This window comes from Barbus barbus (assembly GCF_936440315.1).
Source record: "Barbus barbus genome assembly, chromosome: 2".
In the NCBI taxonomy this organism is placed as follows: Eukaryota; Metazoa; Chordata; class Actinopteri; order Cypriniformes; family Cyprinidae; genus Barbus; species Barbus barbus.
The window spans coordinates 10,106,342-10,132,722 of NC_136730.1; the positions used below are offsets into that span (position 1 = coordinate 10,106,342).

The window sequence follows — 26,381 nt, forward strand, 5'->3', positions numbered from 1 at the left end:
TGGCTGTAGCGTCACCGGCGTTGCTGTCAACACAAGAAAAACATGGCGGCTCCCGTGAGAGGCATGGCTGGATCCACGAGCATAGGCAACACAACTAGTTTTCAGAAAAAAACCCGCAGCAAACTAGTTTCTATCCCTGGTACAAGACCGTCTGTACAGAACGGACAGCTCTTAATATCATCTGGCGTCAGCTCGCTTGACTACGTGATTGGTCAGTACAATTCACTGGGTTTAAGTGGATGTGCACTATATTCATATTTTTGCACAGTCTTTATATTTATTAGTAAATCTAGAAAAACTTCCCCCTTAATAGGCTTTTTTTTCTGCACCACTGTCACACTTAATGTATGCAAGTATTCTAATGCAAGAACTCACTGAGAAATGCCCTGATTCCTTCAATTTATTTAATCTTAATAAGGGTATAATTATTATTATATTGTATGAAATATTTTTGTATTTTAAATCTTGTAAGATATGGATTCGGTAATGATTACTTTATCTTGGCATGTATACATTGTAAAAAGTGACAAAGAATAACATGAGATATAAGGGTTATGTGTTCAATAATAATACTAATAATAATGATAATTATTATTATTGTTTGTCTTTAATTGAAATACTGCACTCAAAAAGAATACACTATATATATATATATATGTATGTATGTATGTGTGTGTGTGTGTGTGTGTGTGTGTGTGTGTGTGCGCGCGCGCGCGCGCGTGTGTGTGTATACGTATACATATATATTATATAGCATATATTACTATATTTGTAGCTATTTCTATATATAAGTTTGTAATAAAGCTCCTTGCTTAGCATACCCACAGTATATTGATTGCATTTAGTTTAAAAGTTAGACATTTTAATAATAATACCTTTTTTGATTTAGTTATGGGGATACCTCTGTCTTTTGAAGTGTATGATATTGGTTGATGTTTAGATAAACTACATTATTTAAACATATGCACTGTTCTGTAGGTGGAGGCCTGGCAGTTGGAACTCTGCTGCTTGTAGGTAAGCAATGAAGCAATGTCTTTATACTGTCATGTAATGTCAGTAGGTTGTTGAAGAAGTTATTATTTCTGGCTATTATTTGCACTCATCCAATGTTTTGCATGTCATAATGGGTAATAAAAATATGGGTAAGATATTTGATTACTAAAAATAATGTTTTCATTAGTGTACAGCAAAAAAAACAAACCCAATGAAACACAGAAGCATCTAACCAGATTTGCAATTAGCAATAGTGTGTGTATATTATATAATATCTTTGCATTTAAGATGCAAATAATAATGTAGTTGCTTTTGATTCTACAAATTACGATTCAGTAGGCTGATAGCTCATTAGATATGGTGATAACTCTGATTACAGACTAATTGTGTTTTTTGGAATTCTGTAAGGTTAACTGCAGTTTACCTGAGTAGAGAGGTTAATTTTGAGGATGTTTCTGGTGCTCCTTATCATTTTTTTTTCTTTTTTGAACATAAGGTATCTAAAGTTGACACTTTACACTCTAGTATATGACTGCCATATCTTTTTTGTTGTTGTTGTTGAATAGTGAATCATTTTGATGTGGCTCATTATTGTCATTACATATATTCATGAGGATCTTATATCTTTTTGGCCTAATTTCTATTCTTTTGTCATGTTGAAGTCATTCTTTCACTTCAATGAAAGTGGATTGGTCATGGTTCTTTATGATGTATCGAGTCTTGTCTAGGTCACTCATGTCCCCAACACGTGACCCACATGTGTATGAAAAAAGTAGATGTTTAGATATTCTAAACTGAAAAGAAATGATCTGCTTAAATTGTGTTCTTTATCTAATTTACAATAAATTTAATCTTTTTTTCTTTCAGATGTTATTAAATTAAAAGTGAAGTGTGCAATTGTTGTACCAAAGCAAATGGTAAAAAATAATAATAAAAAAAAAATCTGAACACCACCTGCCACTGGTTGGTTAAATAGATAGCTCCGCCCCACATTTACATGTTGCTGTGTAAGACTGGATGGGATGCTAAAACATACAGAAATATTTTATAGTGCTTGTGTTAGGTAATCGGTTTAATTTTCTGCATATTATGTTATAGAAGAAATCATTTTAATATTGAAAAATGCACAAATTGAACGGTTATTATTTGATGCAACTGTACAGTAATTAATATAAATGATAGAAGTGTCCCCAGAGGTTACACGTTTAATTCCGATTTGTATTACCGGTGCCATTGTAAATCAGTGGGACTCAGACGGCAAACATATGGAACCAGGAGGGCAGAAGTGTTGACCCAAATTTCCCCTGCAGCTTTGAGTGACACTGACTCACACTCTCTGCACACACACACACACACACACACTCCTACTGTCTTTCACACATGCTGAAATACGGCTTCCATTATTCTCTCTCCAAAAGAAGCACCCTCTCTTCTCTGCATCAGAAAAGATAGGAAGTCTCTCGATGTCCCACCTCTTGGGTGACTGATATGTGCCAGAGCCGTGTTGTCTCTACAGCAGAGATATGCACCCCCAAAACATCTCGTCCTGCCCCCGAAACACCCCCGCTAGGCTAATAGCACACGCAGGTTTCATTTGTAAGGCGCCATAGAAACGCCACCACAATAGGCCCCATCTCGAGTGGGCCCATCTGGGTGTCTTTGTCGGGACCGCTGAAAGCCACAAAGGCCTGCTGACCTAGAAACACATCAATAAGGGAGAGGGGAGTTCTTCCAATGACAAATTGAAGAACTGAGGAATTGTTTTTTTCTTTCGTTGGTGATGGAATATGAGAGGGATCCAGGTTTGTGGGCAGAATCGGGACGAGGACAGGAAATGCCTCATTCTGTCCTGCTGTTGGAGGAATCCTTCAGAGGTCACGCAGTGGCTTTAGACCTGTCAGGAAGAATGGAAGGTTGAAACTGTCAATGTGTGTGTTTTTGTACTGGAGAGGGGGAAAAAAGCAGTCTGTGAGTGTTTCTGAGCTGGCCATTGCTCAACAGGAAGTCTTTTTTTTTTTTTTTTTTGGTGATTTATATCAGCTCTAAACCAATTGGGGTAGTTACTTTGAAATTAAATAAAAAAAGACTAATACAAAATGTTGATCAAAAGTGCAGGGTTAATGCAGTTTATTTTTAAATAAATTAATACTTTTATTCAACAATGATGCATTAAATTGATCAAAAGTGACAGTAAATAATTGTATAAAGTTACAAAAGATTTCTATTCATCAGATACTCCTGGAACAACAATCTGTCATTTCCACAAAAGTATTAAGAATTAAAAACTGCTTTCAACATTGACAATAATATTACAATATTAGCATGATTTCTGAAGGATCGTGTGGCACTGAAGACTGGAGTAATGATGATGATAAATTCAGCTTTGATCACAGGAATGAATTACATTTTACAATATATGACTTAAATAGCAGTTATTTTAAATTGTAGCAATAGTTCAATAATAGTATTTCTGTTTTTAGTGTATTTAACAATGCAGAAATTAGAATGCATAAATAAATTTGAAACATCTTTGGTGAGCATAAGAGACTTCCAAAACATTAAAAAGGAAAAATATTACAGACCCCAAAGTTTTGAATGCTACTGTAACTATTAGATAACTTTTATGTAATTTACATAATATAATAAATTTTTCCAGTCAGAACTTTTTTTTTCTGATACAAAAACAGTTAGAGTAACTGCACTAAGCATAATTATATTATATATAATATATATTATATATTGTATTTATTTTATATTTTATAATAGTATTATGTTGTACAGTATACATTGCTATGGAAATGGTTTACATAAAATCACGGTTAAACATTTTTTAAAGGAATCATTTTGAAAACGATGAACCAAATTACTAAAATGAATCCATTTTAAATGTTTCAATTGAGATATAATGGAGAATTGAGTTGAGCATGTTTGATTATTGATTATTGCCAACCAAGCAACTGCCACTGGAATGAACTTGAAATGTTAACAAATAACCTTCTCCTTCTCCAACTATTTTAGACCTTCTCGGTGCTTTCAGGGTGTTAATATGTACAAAATGTGTAAAACCTACAGTGGCCGAGAGAGCTCAACACGCTGCAACTTCAGAAAACACATGCAAATAGAAAAAGCACCAGCAAATCAAGAAAACATCTTCATCAATTTGAAGCGCGTTTCTTTGTGTTGTGAGTATTTGCAGTGCTTTTCTTTGTTTGTGTTGTGAGCATTTGCAGCGCGTGTGTTGTCAAATTGATGAAGTTGTTTTCTTAATTTGCAGGTGTTTTTTTCTATTTGCAGTGTGTTGAGCTCTCTCGGCCACTGTATAAAACACAGTAATAGTAATGACATTTTGAAGGCGTGAGTAATACCTAATAATATTTTTTCTATGAAAATGTTTATCTCAAAACCTGCATCAAATTGGCAAACGTTTGTCTGCGTATTTGTATCTGGTTCTGTCACTGGAGGTTTGTCACAGGTTGAAGACTAAGTAAAGTATTGAAGAGCTGGTTTACAGATCAAGACAGGTGTTCTTTTCTCTTATCCTCAGTTCAGCTTTGTAACAGACATACATGTACATTTCCTCTACAGGAGGAATTTTGTGTCATATTCACACTTTTCAGGTACAGTGTAGCTGCTGATGGATGCCGAATCCATTACAATCACACTATCCTCTTACCATGTGGCATGTATCACAAAGCGTCTAATGTCTTTGGCATCACTAGCAACCAGAATAAACAGTTGTTTTCTTATTTCATCTGAGGTTAGTCTTATTTTAGTTGTTCTCTGTGTTGGGATAAATACAGTATCTGATGTGATAGTGACTCTCTGACAGTTCTTTTGTCACAAGGTGTTTGGGTAGGTAATGTGGCATTGATGGTTATTCCTGTTCACAGAGGAGGACCACTATGACAGCTACTCCCGCATGCTGCTCAAGTACTTCCTGGCGGAGGGAGTTGTGTGTGGACATGAACTCTTCTTGGCATCCGCCCGAGATCACCCTGATGAAATCATGCAGGTATGAAGAAAATCAAATCAAGTGTTCACACTCTGCCTGTTTGACACGTTGGTCAGGTTTTTTGGTTCTGGGAACTCCAAATACATCAAAATCCATTATTTACAGCCATATTATTGTTATATAACTAGTACCTGGCTCTCAAAACAATATACCTGAAGAAATCTGTGTGTCTTTTTCAGTAAAATGTTTTTCTCAGCATTGGCCAGGAACAGTGTGACCGAACATGACACAATGTCTGTATGTATTATTATGGATGTGCCATAGTCTGATTTCTGTATCTACTTTTGGTAGATACAAAGGACTCTTTGAAACTGTTTGGAATAGAATACCATAGTCAAAGTAGTCATAGTATTATTTTTTTCTCTGCATGTATAGTCTGCATAGCAGTTTGTACATGCTTTGTACATTTCAAATCTGCCCCACAATGCAATGCGCACAAATTGTGACCCTGGACCACAAAACCAGTCCACTGGGTTATTTGTAGCAATAGCCAAAAATGCATTGTATGGGTCAAAATTATCCTTTTTTTTATGCCAAAAATCATTAGGATTTCAAGTAAAGATCATGTTCAATGAATATATTTAGTGAATTTCCTACCATAAATATATCAAAACTTAATTTTTGATCAGTAATATGCATAGCTAAGAACTTAATTTAGACAACTTTAAAGGCAATTTTCTCAGTATTTTTATTTTTTGGCACCCTCAGATTGCATATTTTCAAAGTTGTATCTCGGCCAAATATTGTCCTATCCTAACAAACCATACATCAATGATGGAAAGCTTATTTATTGAGCTTTCACATGATGTAGAAATCTCAATTTTGAAAAAAATGACACTTATGACTGGTTTTGTGGTCCAGGGTCACAATTGACCTTGCATTGCTTATGCAATGAAGTAACCAGAAGTAATGAGCTGTAATTGCACATCTTTTCTTTCTTCATTATTTCATATGACATTTTTATTTTATTGTATTTTGACATTATTTGCATTTTGGCTTGCTTCATTATTTGTTTAGACTTGGTTTTATTTATTTTTTTATATTGAAATTATTCATATCATCTTGCTTCAATTTTTGATCAAGCATTTTATTCTATTTTTATTGCATTTTATTTCAATTTTTCATTCACATCTTTTCTTACTTCATTATTATTATTATTAGTAGTAGTAGTAGTATATTTTATTTAATTTATTTTACATTGTTCGCATCTTTGGTGTTTGACCAGACATTTTATTTATTTATTTATTATTTATTTAGACACACCTTAATCATTCACATCTTGTTGGTTTATTATTTAATCAGACATATTTTATTTTCCATTATTCACAGAGTAAGACTGTAAGGCATCAGTGTAGTTTAAAATGTGCATACTGTTTCTTGTTCTGCATTTAAAAAGGTACAACTCTAGGCAGCAGTCATGTCTAGTGTGCAGTCTGCTTTTAAGCAGTACACTAATATACCATTCCAAACATAGCCAGTGTTTTCTCTCTCTTCTCCTTCCCCATCTAAGCTTTCATAGACTGATACATGAATGTTTCTGTGCGAGAGCTCGGGGAGTTACCTGTGAGCGTTAACGAGTCTCACCTTAATGACAGTGGACAGGAGCTCCTCTCTCGCCAGCCCCTGATTGGCCCCCAGTCAACACAAGCTTAATGAGGGCCTGTTGTTGCCCTTCAGACAGTTCCTGCATTGAGCTGTTATTTGCGAAACAGTCTCAGTTTTTTTGTTATTGCACGGTCTGTATGAACATTCCCCTAAGGGACACAGTTCCCACCTTCATTTTGGCATTTTTGGCATTAACGACAGCATCAACCCTGTTGTTCAAACAACAGCTTTTAAAGTGCTAGCACCATTTTGATGTGTTTATTAATATTTTGGCCTTGTAAAAACAGGTCACTTGACATTCATTTCCCTTTTCACTGAAAGCTTTGGCCAAGCTACTGGCTTAAACTAGCTTTAGTCTACCTAGAAACAGTGTAAAAATTCTAAAAACATGAATACCCACACAAACTCAACATATTTGAGATAAAATATAGACAATATATTTGATTTGTCAAATATAAATATATATAGTGATTTAATAACTGGTTAATTTATACAACCAACACACTTTTAAAATATATGGTAAATATTTTTCAATATTAAATGCTTCTCCAAAGATCAAAGTCAGGTAAAAAGTCTTTCCTTATTAAGATTACATTTATGAACTATAAATATTTAAGAATTCAATTTCAGTGGGTGCAAAAAAGTTATAACAGTAAGGCAATGATGTTATTCTGAGCATTTGTCTTGAAGTTTCTTCTGTGTCTAAAATATATTTCAAAATTATTGTTATTAGTAGTTGTAGTATGTAAATTAATCAAGTAATGTTATGTCTTTTCATATTTTTTTAAATAGGGACTCCCTTCTCCAATTGTGGATGATGTTGCCGGCATGAACGAGGGTCAATCTCAGTCATGTGACCCACAGAATCCAGACACAATGACAATCGCCTGGCGCTACCAGAACCAACCCAAAATTCAGGTAAAAGACCATCTGTAGGGAAGTCGGTCCTTTTATTCAGTAAAATATTGAGAAATCAACCTCACATATTCATGATGATTTTAAAATCTTAAAAGTTTTTACTGTGTAGCGCAGTGGTTCTCAACTAATTTTGCTTCAGGACCCAGGGTTATATTAAAGATCAAGTGATGACGTACACTGAGAAAAAAAAAAAAGTTTATTATACTATTATTCCAGTAAACAAATGCAAATGTATTATAATTCTTACCTTGTCAGTAATTTACTGTACAAATGCACCGTGGCTGGCACAAACAATATTAATCTTCATTGCTAATGAATTTACATCAGGGTTATTATAGTTAACTAAAACAATAAAAACTTTTTGGTTAAAATAAGTTCAAGTTTTCTAATATTTTATTTCAGTCAACATTCATTTTATTTAATTTCAACTGGCATCATTTCTCATTTTTGTTTAGTTCAACTTGAAATACTAAAATAACTAAAAGTAAATCAACTAAAACTACTAAATAAAAACTATATAACACAAAAGAATAAAAATGACATAAAACTCAAAGCAAAATTATTAAAACTTTAAAATGAATGTGAAAACATAAACCAATCTAATTCAGAAAGTTAATAAAAACTATATTTGTACATCAATGATACTAAAATAACACTGATTTGGATTTGAAGTAATCTTTTGCGTGCATGTCACGTCTTGTTTAACTAGCTTTAATGCCAGAATACCATGGTGATTGATTGGACGCACAACTTTCTATATCAACAATGAAAGCTATGGAGAGAATTTAGCCTGTCTTTTAAAAAAATTGACAAACCTTTATTTTACTATGCTACCCATGCAAGATTATATGGTTAATTAGTTGTATTTTCTTATTTGTATTTAGCATTGTTTTATACTTGTTCTGCACAACCCAATCAGAACAGAAATGCGACCCATTTTTGGAGTGGGGAACCACTTTTATACATGCTAAGAACAGGGGGTGGGAAAAATAGTGTCCTATAATAAATATATCAATTCCCACCCACCCAGCGCTGTGAATGGGCTTTCGCTGCTCTCATTCACAGTTTAGGTGGATTACTCACGCTTAGCTGGTTATAGGTGGAAACCCAAGGAGACAGGAGGGCATGGGGCTTCTATTCAACCTCAAGCCCTTTACAATGGACCAGCAGCCTCCAGCACCCCCAAATCCCTTCACAGCCCTCTTCGTGGCGTCCGTGCGCCCCTCTTTCTTCCTTTTTGAGAAAAAGCTCCTCCTGCCAGCCCATAATCCAGATTGCTATGGAGATTAGGGGGGACACTAGTTAGTCACCAAATATTTCACTCTTTCTCTCTGCATTTTCAAACAACTTTCGCTCATTCTCTACCATTTTTTCCCCCTACTTCCCATTGGATATTTTCAGTCTCCTTTCCTTATTTTGTTCTCCCCCTTCCTCCCCCCCCCAATCTCAGAGGGGATACTTACCCTCCTTAACCTTCATCATACCTCTGTCCTCTTCACAAAGCACTAGTAAGGGATTTGCATCCTAAACATATAGCGCCCCCCTCGTTTCTTGTTCTCAATGGAGACGCCTGATCAAAGTTCAGTCAGTCAAAACCCATGCCGTAACGTTAAAGGGGTCGACCCGGCCGGCCCACTAAACGAGGATCTCCGAAGGAGGTGCTGGAACACATAAGAGTCGCTGATCCAGATCAGGAGAAGATTAGGGGCTCACCTCTCTGCTCATTAGAAACTCTGGAGCAAAAACCAGACCCCCTCACAACCTGAGGAAACATCTGCCCGCGTGCAAGTGTGCTTTCCTAAGCCCAAGTGGACAGTCTCATCAGAAAGTGATTACATTCTCAATGGCTTAACGAATCATCTGGGCTTCTTACAGTTTAACAATGGATAAGCCATCAGTGGTAGCTGGAAGCTGGAGCTGGATTCTTTTATATGCTTAACTTTTCTTTTTATTGTCTTATGTAAAGAATGGTCCACTATGATAGGTCATCAATTCGTAGATGTTGCTCTATTTACACAACTGTTCAAAAGTTGGTCAGTAAGATTTATATTTTAAATAATAAAAAAAATATATATTTTTAATTTATCTATTTTTTAAAGGAATTAATGCTTTTGTTTAGCAAGAATGCATTAAATTAATGTCATGAGATTTAAAAAAAAAAAAGAAAATGTTCTGTTTTTTTAACTTGGTTCATAAAAGAATTCAAAAAATATATATATAATAGTTTCCACAAAAATATTAAGCAGCACAACTGTTATGTTGTAATTATCAACATTAATGATAATAAATGCAAATAATAAATGTTTCTTGAGCACCAAATATTAGCATGTTATAATGATTTATGAAGGATCATGTGACACTAATGCCTGGAGTAATCACTTCTGAAAATTCAGCTTTGCCATCACAGGAATTAAATTTATTTTAAAATATATTAAAGTAGAAAACAGTTCATTTAAATGGTAAAAATATTTCACAATATTACTTACTTTTATTTACAATTTTTAAACTTGTTTTTTTTATTATTATTAAACAAATGCTGCCTTGGTGAGCATAAGACTTCTCTCAAAAACATTTTAAAAATTGTGCTGACCTCAAATTTTTTAACACTATTGTGTAAAAAGATATTTATTTACTATAAACTAGTAAAATGTTTGTAGTAAATAAATTTGCATATTTTTTCACATTCAAATTCAAACTTTCATATTTTGTTTTACATGCTGTGATTACCGACAGTTGCAACAATGGAGACCTGACAGTCTATGGGATTGTCTATGGGTGTCTAAAATTGACTTCACATCACTTACATCAGCAAAGAAATGCAACAACAACAAAAAAATGTTTTGCTGTTCCCAATGTGTACATATTTGCTCTGATAATGGATTTGATTACAATTCCTTACTTAATTACATGTTACATCAGATTTGTCATTTGGTCATGATTCTGTTTGATTATCATGATTTGACTCATAATTATTTGAACAAATATATGTTTGGGACACAGAAGTAGCTGTAGGGACAGTTAAACCTGTTCATGCAGAAAGTAGATTGGAAAACTGAAAATAGGCCAATAATTGTATTGTTGTGTTAATTCAAAAATGTATTATTAAATGATGTATTTAGTGCATTTTACAATCCTAGAGAATAACATTTTTGTTATAATTGATTTCTTTTTATTTATAGACTGCTTTGGCGTCATCAGTGAGGTTTGGTCATTACTATGACGTGTCCAAGACCATGGAGCCTGAGCTACGGCAGGCAGCCAAATGCCACAGTTTTTATCAGCTACAGGAAACACCAGTAACCACAAGCTCAAGGTAACTACTATTGCCCACTCAAATATCTGTTAAGAGCATCAAAATAAATGTTCAGTTATGGTGAATATTCAGAACAAGATGTTTTGTTTGCCAAGATGTACACTACCTTTCAAAAGTTTGGGATTTGCAGGATTTTTTATGTTTTTATGTTCTTATTATCAATGTTGAAAACAGTTGTGATGCTTAATATTTTTGTTGCAACTGATATTTTTTTTTTTCAACATTCTTAGAATTCAGAAAATTTACATTTCACTTTTAATCAATTTAATGCATTCTTTTCTGAATAAAATAATACATTTCTTTAATAAAAAAAAAACTTTTTGAATTGTGCTATATGCATATTTAATCTTAAAAGCATGCGGTTTGAAGTCGGAAGTATGAAGAAGGAATATTCAACATACAAATTTAAATGGATCAGCTTGTCTTGCGTAAATATCTATATTGCCCTGACACAGCTTTTATTATTACTCATGGAAGTTCATAAAAGAATGCTTATGATTAGAGACAGCTTAACCAAACATTATAACCAAACACATGCACAGCCTTCTGCACTTATCTTTCATATACGTCCTTACTTCTATTATGATACGTGCGCTAAGTATTGTCACATATCTCCAAGAAGAATATGCTTTCTCAATGCTGATGTCATGTTTCTGAGGAACACATCTGCAATTTCGTTTTATGACGGGTTTTCAGCCTAATAAAGATTTTCGTAAAAACGTCTCTGTACTTCCAGGTGCTCGCCAGCGCTGCTAGAGCCAGGGTTGAGTCTTCAGTGGTGTTTGCGATGCGGTTGTTTTATGGTTGCGAGGGGTGCACGTGTAGAGGAGGCAGGAGCTTTGGTTGCATTAAAGTCTACGGCACGGCCACAGTGCAAACAAATCAATCTGGAGCCCCTGGTTCATGGAGCCTCTCTCTTCGTTTTATGTCCGCAAACAAAAAGGTCTTCTAATTGTTTATCTGCATAACAGCACCATAATGAAGGGGCCGTGTTCCCAAGCCTGTGTTTACTCGCATCAGTAAATGTGTTCCTGTGTGGCGATACTGTGTCCGCGGAACAGCTTGTGCTATGGCAGCAACGTGATGGATGCCGTGGCCTACGTAGGTGTTGCTTTTGGAATTTTGCCGTCATTCCTTCCTCTGCCTTCAGTTTATTATGATTTTATGACGTGTTGTAATGGAACCATAAAGCTTTTAGCCATTAGCTGTTTTAGCACACCTTTTAGATGTATTTCCGTCCCATAGGAACACGAAGAGACTTTATTCCTAGTACGTATATTGCTGAAGGGCATCTAATCGTCATGTAATTTCCAACTCAAAAATTATATTATGCTGCCTGTTTTGTGACACTTGCAAAGTAAAGGTTTCAGTTTTATCTGAGATGGGCAAAATTTTACTGTGTTGATTGTTGTACGTATTGCGGCAGATTATAAATGAAATGTCTAGTGATTGGTGCTAAAATCTGGTTCAGTTTGATCTGAAACGGATGAATGTGAATGTAGTAAAATTTTATTACGATGGATGTTGTACATATCATGGAAGTTTGGAAATAAAATGTTAAATTTTATCAGAAACAGATGAAGGTGATTGTACGTTTTGCAGCAGTTTGGAATTGAAATGTTTAGTGATTGGCGCTAAAAGCTGGTTCAGTTTTATCTGAAACAGTGAAACGTGAATTTGGCAATTTTATTACGTTGGTTGTTGTACAATGCTGTGGTTCAGAAATGAAATGACTGGTGAGTTACACTAAAAGCTCTTTTGTGTTTGACAATAACACATCTCCTACACTAAACCTAACCGACTCTTTGAACTCTTCTTGTATTGAGTGTCAAAACAAGTAGGACTCGTACCTGAATGCTCGGCATCACAATGTAGTGCTGTACCGGGTGAGCTACCAAGCAAGTTTACTACATCAGAGAAACCATGCATATGGAGCTGGTCATGTGATGCAGATGTCAAATGTTTTAGTTTGTAAATCATGCACTATGCTAAAAGTGTTTTGGGATCATAATATATGACCCTGGACCACAAAACCAGTCTTAAGTCGCTGGGGTATATTTGTAGCAATAGCCAAAAATACATTGTATGGGTCAAAATTATCGATTTTTCTTTTATGCCAAAAATCATTAGGATATTAAGTAAAGATCATGTTCCATGAAGATATTTTGTAAATTTCTTACCGTAAATGTATCAAAACTTCATTTTTGATTAGTAATATGCATAGCGAAGTACTTCATTTGGACAACTTTAAAGGTGATTTTCTTTTAAAAAAAGGTGGGGTTTTTTGCACCCTCAGATTCCAGATTTTCAAATAGTTGTAGCTCAGCCAAATGTTGTTCTATCCAAACAAACCATACATCAATGGAAAATGTATTTATTCAGCATTCAGATTATGTATAAATCTCAATTTCGAAAAAAATTGACACTTAAGACTGGTTTTGTGGTCCAGGGTCACATATATAGTATTGTGCAGGGAACAGTACAGAAAGTCTTTACATGATAATTTGTGAGAAAAGAAAAGTTATTACTGTTTTACTACCTTAAGTATTTATTTGACTGGAAACTGCAGCAAATCGTATATATAGGTACTTTTTTGGAGTTTTGTAAAGGTTTTTTTTTTTTTTTTTTTTTCAGTGACACTGTTGATAATTTTGTTATAAAGAACAAATTGGGGCAGAATCAAATGTAGGAAACCGCTTCCTATCCCTTTCAAAGAAATCAATTAATCAGCAAGCTTAAGCGACAACCAAATGTCTTGAGATACAAAAAAACCCTCATTGTCTTTCCACATTTCACAGCTCATAGAATAAAAAGCCCCATGCCATTTCCAGACTGTTAAATTGCTCCGTTTCTCTACGTGGCATAATTGGCACAAATTGCTCTCCAGGTGATAGCGGAGCCTGTTGTTTAAGATGGATGCTGCCTACACGCGGCCCTCTGGTCCCCCTCTCGGTCGGATCACTGTGATCTTAATTAGCTCACCTGTCGGCCATTATCCTCTACGGACAGCACCTTAAGCGATCGCGCTCTGTTGGGCTGCTGCAGTCTCTGTCTCAGACACAATGGGGGCGTGTCCTCTTTTGATTGCCGCCACCCCCACCTCCCCAGGTCTTAATCAAAGGAGGGAAACACGTGTTTCACTCCATTAAGCAGCAAATCAGTGAGGTGGCTTCAGAGCGTGAAATTGCACACCACTGTTCAAAAGTTTGGGGTCAATGATATATTTTCTTAAAGAAATTAATATTTTTGTTTAACAAGGATGCATTAAATTAATCAACTTTTTGTGCTGCCATTTTGCAGGACTGCCTGGAAGAAGAGATTTTAAGTCTCAATGGGACTATCCTGGTAAAATAAAGGAAATAAATAAAAAAATTGACAGTAAAGACATTTATAATGTTACAAAATCTTTCTATTTCAAATAAATGCTGTTAATCATGTGACACTGAAAACTGGAGTAATGGCTGCTGTCAATTCAACTTTGTCGTCACAGGAATTAATTACATTTTAAAATATATTTAAAGAAAACAGTTCTTTTTCATTTTACAATATTAAGGTTTTTACTATATTTTTGACCAAATAAATGCAGCCCTGGTGTGCAATATGCGCAGATGGAAGATTCATAATCAGTTCTATAGACACCATTTGTTCATAATGATTACCACAGAAAACTGTTTTGAAATTGAGACTTGAACGTTGTGTGTTAATATGTGACTGTGTCATGATAAAACCTGTGTCATAAAAGTTATAATACGATTATTTGAGCTAGAATCAGAAAAATTCAGCTAGTCCTTTTGAACACCGCTAAATATGGCGTTATTTTACTGCCAAATATACGCTGCTCTCGCGCAGAGAGCGTGCGCGCACTTAAAACGTGTCTCTCCTCTCCTCAAGTGTGCGTGTGCGCGCTCAAACTTTGTCCTGTGCACTCGCACATCTCTCCGTGCTCTTGCGCTAGATATGAATTCTTTTCACACCTGGACTAAACGTCAAAAGTTATCAACCAATCAGATTTTTTTATACAACTGACCCGATGAAAATACTAGGCCTACATGAAGAGGTAACTGATCCTGGAATTTCTCTACAATTTAATAATATTTAGTCATATTAATCAAAAGGCTAGGATAAAATGCCTTTTGATTATAAATGGCTAGGAATCGGGTGCTTGGATGATTTATAAAAAACAAACAAAAAAATAGTTTGTCTAATTGTTTGGTCAAACCACTCTGAGCGATTTATCTAAACAAACAAGCAAAAAAAGTATATGATTCTTAAAGTTCATGTGGCCATACATGTATTACGTACTTGGGTTGATATATATATATATATATATATATATATATATATATATATATATATATATATATATATATATATATATATATATATATATATATATATATATTATATATATTTGTGATTAATCACGATTAATCGCAAATTTAAAATACTAGGATTTACCTGTAAATGTGTTGAAATAAAGAAATGCATGACAAACTAGTTTAAGGAAACAGAACCTTCCACATCTCCACCAGGTATGAGACACAATCATTATTATTGTTTTGTTTTAATTCAGCAATTATCAGCCTTTATACTGACGTTTACCAAGCCACATCGCTTCAATCCCAGTATACATTTACCCAACTATTATCAAAAGTATTTCTAAATAAATACAACAAAACATTTTCTTGCGGCCTTACATGAAGTATTATGACAAAATGCATTAAGAAGAATTGGACCTGTTCTGCAGGTGCATTAGAGCTAGCATTAGCGTCATGCTACATAAGACAATTTATGAGATTAATAGTACACTTTTACTCCGAACTCACTTTAAACCACCATCGAGTGTTTGTAATAACTTCCTTTTGTGATCACATGTGTATACACTTTGGGGGGCCGTGGTACATTAGGAAAGTAGCCCCAAAAAATACAACCCATGGCTCTGTAATTTTTCCCGCAACTGTATTTTCAAAATAGCCCAATTGTGCAGGAAAACCGCGACCCTGACCCAAACGATTAATTTGCATAAAAAAAAATTAACGTTAATTTTTTAGATTAATCGCATGTTAACGTTGACAGTCCTAATATATATATATCTCTTCTGATTTAAGACAGAACTAGGGCCAGATGCACTATTCCCTAAATAGCCTACTTAAGATGTGGAGACCAAATATAACACCATAATGAATTTATCATATTTGTGATAGCATCACTACATTATATTCTATGGGTTTAATGCATTTGCAGACAGTGTCATTTCCTATAACTGTCATAATAAAAAAATGTATCTAGATTTTAGCTAGATAAAAAAATCTAGCTAAAATCAGAACTGAAAGCAAACACTGGATTTAAAAAAATAAATAGATAAATAAAAAAAAACTCCCAATAAATGTCCAAACAGCGATTCTATCAGATCATTTAGTGTGTTATGATATCCTCGTTTACAACTATTTTTGCATTTGATGTTGTTTGATAGGAATTGTTACTTACTATTACCAACAACTGACAATTTATTGCAATGATTTTGAATTCAGTTGAGATATCTGACATAATATGACATAACATTGACCTTTTATATGAAGTCTTTAGAGCCATGGGCTGTTTTTAGATAAATCGAGGGGTTTGACCAACCATAGTTGGACAGAGGTTATTTATATGTACAAATCATCCAAGCACCTCATTTCTAGCCATTTCAAATATACATTTGATTAACATTGCTAAATATTATTAAACTGGAAAGAAATGAAAGATCCTTCTTTGATTGTCAAAATATTTCACAGAAAAGAACAAAATACAAACATAAAAGATATAAAGTAAAACAAAGTAGCCTACAATAACCAGTGTGTTAAAACAAAAATGCAACAAAAAAAAAAAGTCAAGGAAAGGCCCGAAAGAAATCGGTTTCAAGATATATTTTTTAAAAGTGCATAATAACAACGTTTAATTCAGGTGTGAAAAGAATTAATCTTCATATATATATATATATATATATATATATATATATATATATATATATATATATATATATATATATATATATATATATATATATATATATATATATATATATATATATATATATATATATATATATATATATTTCATCCCAAGTACATAATCTCTGTTCATCAATTTGCACTGGCTACCAATAGCTGCTCGCATTAAATTCAAGGCATTAATGTTTGCCTACAGAACCACCACTGGCTCTGCACCCCTTTACCTAAATTCTTTACTTCAGACTTATGTGCCCTCTAGAAGCTTGCGTTCTTCAAGTGAACAACGAATTATTGTACCATCCCAAAGACACAGAAAAACACTTTCAAGGACTTTTTCATTAACTGTTCCCATCTGGTGGAATGACCTGCCCAACTCGATCCGAGCAGCCGAATCCTTACCCATCTTCAAGAAACGGCTAAAAACTCATCTGTTCCATCTTTACTTGACCCTCTAACTCTAGCACTATCTATTCTAATTGTATTTTATCTATGTCTTTTTATTAAAAAATAACAATAATAATAATATTTATCTGTACTGCGTTAGGCTAACCAAGACTTGTAATAGCACTTGCACGTTGTCGCTCTTTTGTTGGTTTTGATTGCTTCTTATGTCCTCATTTGTAAGTCGCTTTGGATAAAAGCGTCTGCTAAATGACTAAATAAATAAATAAATAAATATGTATGGCCACATGAACTTTAAGAATCATATACTTTTTTTGTTTGTTTAGATAAAACGTTCAGAGGGGTTTGACCAAACAATTAGACAAACTAGGTTTTATATATATATATATATATATATATATATATATATATATATATATATATATATATATATATATATATATATATATATATATATATATATATATATATATATATATATATATAAAACCTAGTTTGTCTAAACCTAGTTTGTCTAATTGTTTGGTCAAAGAGAGCAAAGGAAATCCGCGTGAGAGCGGGGAGATTCGTGCTCGCGTATTATATTAATCTACTTTCGCGCTACAAAAATGCACTCTCGACATTTGGCAGTAAAATAACGCCATACTAAAGGTCTGTGTCAGGTCTGGAGGTTGCTGTTTGTCAGGATTTAAACTCAGTTCTCAACCTTTGAGTAATTGATGGCTGTCGTAGCTGCATGCAGAGTGGCACAGTGTGATCATTACAACATGTTGTGAACCAGAATGAGAGGGAATGACTGAAGTGACAGAATGAAAGACTTTACCAAACCCCTGAGGTGTGATATATAGCTTTAAATAAGCAAAAACATAAATCTCAGTCTAGTAGTTTAATCTCAACAGGCTTGAGAGTCTTCAGAATGTCTGAATGTCATTGGATTTCAAGTCTCTTATGCTCACCATGGCTGCATTTATTTGGTAACTAATGCAGTAAAAGCAGGAATATTATTGCAATTTTAAGTAATGGTTTTATATTTGAATATATTTTAAAATCTAATTTATTCCTGTGATGCAAAGTTGAATTTTCAGTATCATTACTCCAGTCTTCAGTGTCACATGATCCTGATCATTCAATATGCTGATTTACTGCTCAAGAAACACATCTTATAATTATGAATGTTGAAAACAGTTGTGCTGCTTAATGTTTTTGTGCACACTTTTTTCAGGATTCTTTGATTCATAAGTTCAAAAGAACAGAATTTATTTGAAATAGTAAAGACTTTCAAGATGTTACAAAAGATTTGTCACTTTTCACCAAATTAATGCATCTTACGGAATGAGAAAAATCTTACTGACCCCAAACTTCTGAACAATAGTGTTTCTATTGTTGAATAACGTTAAACTTAACAAACATATTTTTACGCTTGAAATGTGTGCTTGTGCCAACCTTCCGTTAAATAAATGGCATGTGGTATTTTCTTATAAAATGCAGTTTTAGGGTCTAAATTTGTTTTGAGGACACTACTCTCAAATTTTAGGGAGAAAGAAGGCATATTTGAGTAAAGACAAAATGTGCAACGCAGGGCAGGTCAAGTGCTTTGACCTCCCTTGTTATGAGTTGCACATCTTACCCCTGATTTAACATAGAAGCGCTGTGTCACTGGGATCAGAAGCACTGTCCCGTTAACACAGCGCTCTGTTTCAGCACACTCAGACTCACCGCAGGCCTCAGGGGGAGCGCCCGGAGCTGACAGAGGTGCCAAAGTGTTTAATTAATTTCATTTCATTTGATTTAATTAGTGATGTATTTCCTTGCGTCTACATGCACGGCCAGGTTGCCAAGGTTACTGCCGATGTCAACAGGCTTTTGTGATATCAAAGCAAATCCCACTTTATGACGGCAGCATATGCCACAACAATTAGTGGTTTTAATTGAAGTGTACACAGATATCATCAGCTTTTGACCTGTTATGAAGCCATAATCATAATAGTCGACATTCAAGCATTTTCCTGAAACTGAACCTTTGCATAAAAAATAAATAAATAATAATAAACATGGTTTGAAGTCAACTTTGAAACAATTTTGAGTCTTGACACATCTGTATGATTAATTGCACAATTCCACATTTGTTACTTTGGGTTATAGCATTTGTTAAAAGAAAGAATTTTAAATGTGATTAGGCTTTACACTTACATTACTCTTCAAAAGACTGGGGTCTGTACATTTGTATTTTTTATTTTTGAAAGACTCTTATGCTCTCAAAGGCTGCATTTTTTTATCATAATTAGTTATATTCTAAAATATGATACTTATTGGTTATTATTGAAAATAAATAGAATAGTAAAAGTATCTAATATGCACTTTGGTTCAGGGTTTAGGGTTAGTAAGATTGTTTACAATTTTTATGCTTACCAAAGCTGCATTTATTTGATCAACAATATAGTAACAGTATATTGTGAAATATTACAACTTTATCTGTTTTCTGTTTCAGTATAATTTAAAATGTAATTAATTCCTGTGATGCAATGCTTAATTTTCACCAGGCATTGTTCTAGTCTTCAGTGTCACATGATCCTTCAGAAATCATTCTTATATGAGTACTTGCTGCTCAAGAAACATTTCTTATTATTACTAATGTTGAAAATGATCGTGCTGCTTAATATTTTTGTGGATACGGAATACATTTCTCTCAGGATTCTTTGTTGAACTGAAAGTCCAAAAGAACAAAATTTATTGAAAATAGAAATCTTTTGTGACTGTTAATTCTTTAAAAAATAATAATAAAAAATCTGTGTTTTACATTGGCATGAATGGAATTTAGTTGATCAAATAATTATTTTAAAATCATCATCATCATCAAAGTCGTCTCCATGATGCTAGGTTTTGGGGTGGCGTCTATGGGTGGTTGTTTTAGGTGGTCATTTGAACTAGCTTCATGTTTTTTTACATCTACAATCTCAAATTGCAATCTTTTCAGCCCATCAGCCTATTTGTTTATCCATCTTTCAAAATACAGTAAGTATATTTTATTCTCCTGTCATGTTGTTTCAGTCCGTTACCAGCACCCTATCATGCTCTCCTGAAGTCTATCCAGACGGTCATCCGGAAAGAAGGGTTTGACGGATCCACACCACAGGTTGGTTGTCATTTCTTTAGCCATTTATTTCTGTTTCAAATAACAGATAACTTTAAAGAAATAGTACCCAGAAAATGAAAATCCTGCCATCATGTACTCACTCTCATGTCTTTCAAAATCAAAATCCATGAAATTTTCTTTTTGTAGAACAAAAAAGGAGTCAGTCGTACCAGAATGCCTCATTTCAGTATAATTAAAGTGAAAGGTGACCACAACTTTCAAGCAAGGTTTTCAATGAACAATGACTTAAATTTCAATCATATGGCTTCATAAGGCATGGAATATAGTGTATAGTGTATATAGTGCAGAGTCAAAATGACTTCTTTTATTATACTTATCCACACGAGGGTTAATAAATGACACATTTATCATTTTTGGGTGAACTATCCCTTTAAATTGACCAAAAAGGCTATAATGAAATGCACAGTTAACAGACACTCTGTCATTCACACCTCTGGAACAATGTAAGTGTTTTGCCGCAGGCAGTGTTTTTACAAGACCTTTAATTTGTTGTTTCATTGATTGGTCTCGGTTGGCTAATTGTTGCCTGATTTTGTCTGTGCTTTCACTTCCTTTGTAGCGTGGCTTTCATAGCTTGTGATAATTAGGAAATGGAAAAGAGCTTCAAATATAAAGGCTTTATTTTTTCTTTTCCTTTCCAACTTTATTCCTCTTTTTCTCGTCTCATCCTCCGTTGTCAGTTTCTCCATGTTGTGCTTGAATCGCTCTCAGGGGGAGATGGGTTCCCTTGGGTTCCTCTTCCTTAAAGCTGAGTCCTATTAGTTTTGTGGTAAACAGGCCAAGACAGACACTGGGCAATATGCCCTCTGTCTGTTCATATTCATTAGCTCCTACTGAGAAGCAGGGGAGCTCGGCCCCTCTGGGGGCCCCTCTCAGAAACGGCCCAATGATAGCCCCTGTCTTGACTTCCACATCAGCACTGCATCTGCTGAGCCGCTCTTGGGACCAGGCCGCTTGAGGATACACTCGCTATTTTTAATCAGTTTCCAACTTTATGTGGCCCTAATGTGGCTTCTGTCATGTGGTGAACTCCAGACATGGTCTCCTGACCAAATTTTGTGTCGGCTTAAAGTAAGCAGGCCTATAAGTTTATTAAATGAAGTTAGCGAAGTTCTACTAGTATCCTCTCAAATTACAGTCTATAAAACTGCCTTTATTATTTTTTTATATTTTAGAGATTTATTTGGTATTTACACATTTTAGTAAATAAAAAAAAATAGAAATTGCTTGTTCTAAATTCTGCTTGTATAGGAAAGGGTATTAAAACTAAATAATAAATAAAATTGTTAAATGGAGTTCTAGTTCAGTTGAAGACAGGAAACCCAAGTCGTGTACAGTTTTGTTATATTACATGAAGACATTTGAAAAAGATTTCCAGCGCTGCCTATCGGCTCTGATATGTCCTATCATAATAAAGGCAAAAATGCCAAAAAATAAAAAATAAGAGTGAATTTTTTTTCTTTCAATTTCAGTCTTACTGCAAGAAACTTAGCATTATATCTCTTGCTCACCAATGGATCCTTTGCAGTGAATGGGTGCCGTCAGAATGAGAGTCAAACAGCTGATAAAAACATCACAATAATCCACATTTAATTTCTTCAAATCTTTTCTGATGATGAAACAAACTCACCAAGGACAAAAACTATGAATTCTAAAGAATGAATGATTTCTAAAACTTTATGGTTATCATTCAGTGTGAATGGGCCTTATATAAATGTTAAAAATTGTATAAAATATTTTACTGCACTGTGTCTTACCTCATGATACTCCAAATGAATTTGCTTGTGCAATCAGGCGCAATGCTGATGAAGGTTTTGATTGTCATCTACATTCAGCTTTTCAATAAAATTTCCATATACATCCATGCATGTCAGATAATGCTCCTTTTTTTTGCTCGCCATGAGGCCAGAATAATAGAATAATTAGAATTTTCCTTTAGAATAATTTTGAATAACATTGGAAAATAAAAATGTTGAAAACAAAACTTTATTTCAAGTTCATGCGATTTCAATGTTGTTAAACTGTTTTAAACTATAGTTTAAAGTTCCCAAATCAAATCTTATTCTGATCAGTAGCTTATGTCTGGTTTGTGTTAGCTCTTTCTTGTTGATCGTTGCACTTTAGTGTTTTTCTCCTCGGACACCTTGGGCTCCTCACCCTGGAAGTCCTCGACCCCCTGTCAGTCAACCGACAGATTAAGCGCTTACATCATCAAACAGTGGCGTTCTTTTGGCAGAGGTCGTGGAATGTGATGAGGTTGAGAGAACATGGGCACAAAGGCAAGAATGCTCAGAATGAGAGCAAACAGGGCGACAGCGAGACTGACTAAAACGTTTGTCAGATTGGTGACTCAATTCTAGCTGTGACTGCAATTACCTATAAAGTTTGAATAAAATGCAGTAACATTTTGCTGGTCATGGTAGGTTTGGTAAAATCAGTAATGAACCTGTTTTTATTTTATTTTATTTGGATTTTTAAACATTCATTATTTTTAGAGTTTTTCTTTATACCTCCTTTTTATTTTATGTTCATGTTACCATCAGCAATTGTTAAAGCATATAATTTTTCTCATGCGCACATAACGGGGAAGAGAGTGTGAGCAGTAAAAAGCCGGAGTGTGGCTGAAGGGAAGGAGGAAGCCGGTGAGTCAGGAACACCCCCTTTGTGGAAATGTCAAGCTCAACCTTCAAGAAGCTTTGGAAACAGTCAAACAATGAGGTTTATTTAACTTAAGATGCTTGTGATTGCTGGACGGTGTAGAGGGTGTTAACTTTACTGTTTATTGTCAGTGGACGAAGGCTGATGTGAGGAGAACAACCAGGGCGGTAGACAATTCAACACCACAGCTATTTTCAGCTGGTTTATTTAAGATATCTAGCTTCCTTTTCTCTATTTCAAAGATATAAGCAGGTTATTCGCACTACAAAGATTTAACTAAATGAAGGCATTTTTAGAATAATTTCAAAGAAAAAGGGAAATTCTTGGATTGGTGCAACTTTTCTGGCCCATGTTTTAAAAGATTATAAAAGCTTTAAACATTTTGTATTGTATTGTATTTTTAATAGCATTTCCTCATTTTTAAGAGTATAAAACGGTTACACTTACCAGAATTACTTTTTATCTTTTCTTTTATTTGTAAAACTCTAAAATTTCAAAATCATTGAAATATTATCCAATAAAAAAACCTTAAATCAGGAATATTATTATATTAATATAAATGTAAGAAATTTAACAGAAATGTAATATTTCTACATTATGAGCTTTATTAGGTGTCATTATCAGCATTATTTATTAAATTTTTATTGTGTGTGTGTGTATATATATATATATATATATATATATATATATATATATATATATATATGTATATATATATATATATATATATATATATATGTGTGTATATATATGTATGTATATATATATATATATATATATATATATATATACACACACACACACACACACACACACACACACATATATATATGTGTATATATATATATATATACACTGTATATATATATACACACACAAATACATATTGGTATATAGTTAATTTGACTGCTACAGTAGCTCATCTGTTGTTTGCACGTCTACAGCTTGTCCAAAATGTGTATTTTTATCGAGAGGTTTACTAAACTGAAAGTGCTGAAAAGAGCTTCTACCTTTCACATCTTCATAAATATGCAAATATGAAGTTGTCCTGCTTTTCTGGGACATCTGAAACTTGTATTGCTGTCACACCAGTTGCCAGTTTTCTAGTTGGTCTGGTCTGAGGTGTCCTCTCAATCTTTATTAAGCAGGTTCAGAATCAGCTCTTTGATGGTTTGTGAATAAGGTTCAATTCTCTGTCAGACTTTGTACACTGTAGAGGGCACATCTCTCACCCATGGCCCCTTAGCTTGGCTGATGTTGGCGGATAACGTGCCAAGAACTTCCTGGCACTTGTTGGAAGCAGACATTTTGGCTCTTAGGTTGACAGCCACATTGTGGTCATGTCAGGCAACTGTCCTGATTGGAAGATGTCGTCCAATCACTTTTGACCACCGTGTTCCGTTTGACCGTGCTGTTGAGTGGTCTTGGCTGGGCCGTTTGTTTCATTGATTCAAGTTGTTTGAGAGGTACATGACCCTCACTCCAAAAGACAAAAGGCTTTTCACTACAGACAGGATTCCACTACTGACTTAGTTACACAAGTCATTGCACACTTATGTATGACATACTATTTGGGCACTGTTTTGTTTGCTTTTCACCATTCTCTCTCTCATTATGGAGAGAGTAATAATGTGAAATTGTACAATGGCTAATCACGTCCTGTTGAGAGTCTCTAATTGATTTAGTAAATTGCTTGAGTAAGTGTTGTTTGTGATCTTAAATGTACTTTCATTAATAAGCACAAGACAACGAGTGAAAGAAATAGTTTACCTTAAAATTAAAATTAGCTGAAAATGTACTCACCCTCAGGCCATCCATCTTATATATGAGTTTGTTTCTTCATCTGAACAAATTTGGAGAAATTAAGTATTACATCACCAATGAATCCTCTGCAGTGAATGGGTGCCGTCAGAATGAGATGTCAAACAGCTGATAAATACTAAACAATAATCCACAAGTATTCCACAGGACTCAATAAAGTGAATATGTGAAGTGAAAAGCTGTGTGTTTTTAAGAAACACATCTATAAACCATTGTTTCAGGATAATATACCAGTCCTCTATCCATAATATTGTTTTCTTCAGTGAAAAGGTCATCTTGGCTGAATCAGGAGAGAAATATGCACTGATCAAGCACTGTTTACAAGCGAAAACACTTAGAAACAAATACATCAGTGAATTTTGATGTGAGAGGACAACAGGAGGTGGACTTTTTCATTGTGATTGGTTGTCTGTCTTGCATTTATACACACTGAATTTGTTCCACCATTAATCAATCCATAGTTGTCTTTGCAGTGCAAAGTATCACAAAATTTGTTATGTTGATTTTAATGCACAGCAGACAGAAAGACAAACAATGCAGGATATAATGACAACAATACAGATTGATTTGATTCTGATACAGCATTTTACCTAAAACTAACGCTGTTTTTGCTACATTGCAAACTCTGCTATTTCGTGTAAATTTACATCTAGGTCATACAATGTTTCACTTGTTTACAAAATTCTTATTTTGTTCTAAAAACTGTAGTGGAAAATGTAAGCATCATTGACATGTTACTGTAAATAAGTGTCATGCAACACCACTGGTTTTTCCTTGTTTCTCTTTTAAATTAAGGTGCGCTTATTAAAATACTGTTAAGATATTCATTCATGCATTTTTGAACACAAAGTTTACTCTGCATTGCTTTAATGAAATATTCATTACACAAGCCAGATGTGGATTTGTTCACATGAATTGTACATATACAGATTGTCTCAAAAGTGCTCAAAAGAAATTCACATTTTTGTGTGTTTGTCTGTTTTCTTGGACTTCTGTAGTCTAAGGTTCGGAACGTCCTGCGGCTGGGTCTTCATTCTCTGGGATCGGTGCTCTGGGGGGATGATGTGTGCTGTAAGGATAACCCCGCCCACTGCCACGCCCTCACCACATTTCTCTATGCCCTCCGAGGCCTGTTACGCACTTCACTCTCAGTCGCTATGGTGACCGTACCCTCCCACCTCATACAGGTATGATTAATCACATAGTTTCTTAGTGTGTTCATTTTAAATCCTTTTTATAAGATGTTTGGAGTCACCGTTAAATGCTGGTATTGTTATTTTTTTTACATTATATTATTACAGTTTACAAACACACTACCATTTTTTTAATGTACCAATTTTTTTTAATCAGCAAGGATTGTCTGTCTGTCTGTCTGTCTGTCGGCTTGTCTGTCTGTCTATCTAGCTGTCTATCGTTCGATCGTTCTGTCTATCTAGCTGTCTATCTGTCTTGCTATCTATCGTTCTTTCTATCATTCATTCTATCATTCTTATGTCTGTCTGTCATTCTATC

At 34.3% G+C, this 26,381-nt stretch overlaps 1 protein-coding gene across 1 annotated transcript in view; it reads left to right on the forward strand.

The window, feature by feature from the left end:
- The first annotated feature begins 11 nt into the window (after positions 1 to 11).
- Positions 12 to 26,381, forward strand: part of LOC306883558 (elongator complex protein 4-like) — a 74,850-nt gene continuing 48,480 nt past the window's right edge. The window contains exons 1-7 of the mRNA XM_079438896.1: positions 12 to 211; positions 979 to 1,014; positions 4,884 to 5,005; positions 7,403 to 7,528; positions 10,708 to 10,841; positions 20,285 to 20,369; positions 25,868 to 26,056. Coding sequence (XP_079295022.1) covers positions 43 to 211; positions 979 to 1,014; positions 4,884 to 5,005; positions 7,403 to 7,528; positions 10,708 to 10,841; positions 20,285 to 20,369; positions 25,868 to 26,056 — 861 coding nt within the window. The 5' untranslated portion in view covers positions 12 to 42. The remainder of the gene's footprint in view (positions 212 to 978; positions 1,015 to 4,883; positions 5,006 to 7,402; positions 7,529 to 10,707; positions 10,842 to 20,284; positions 20,370 to 25,867; positions 26,057 to 26,381) is intronic.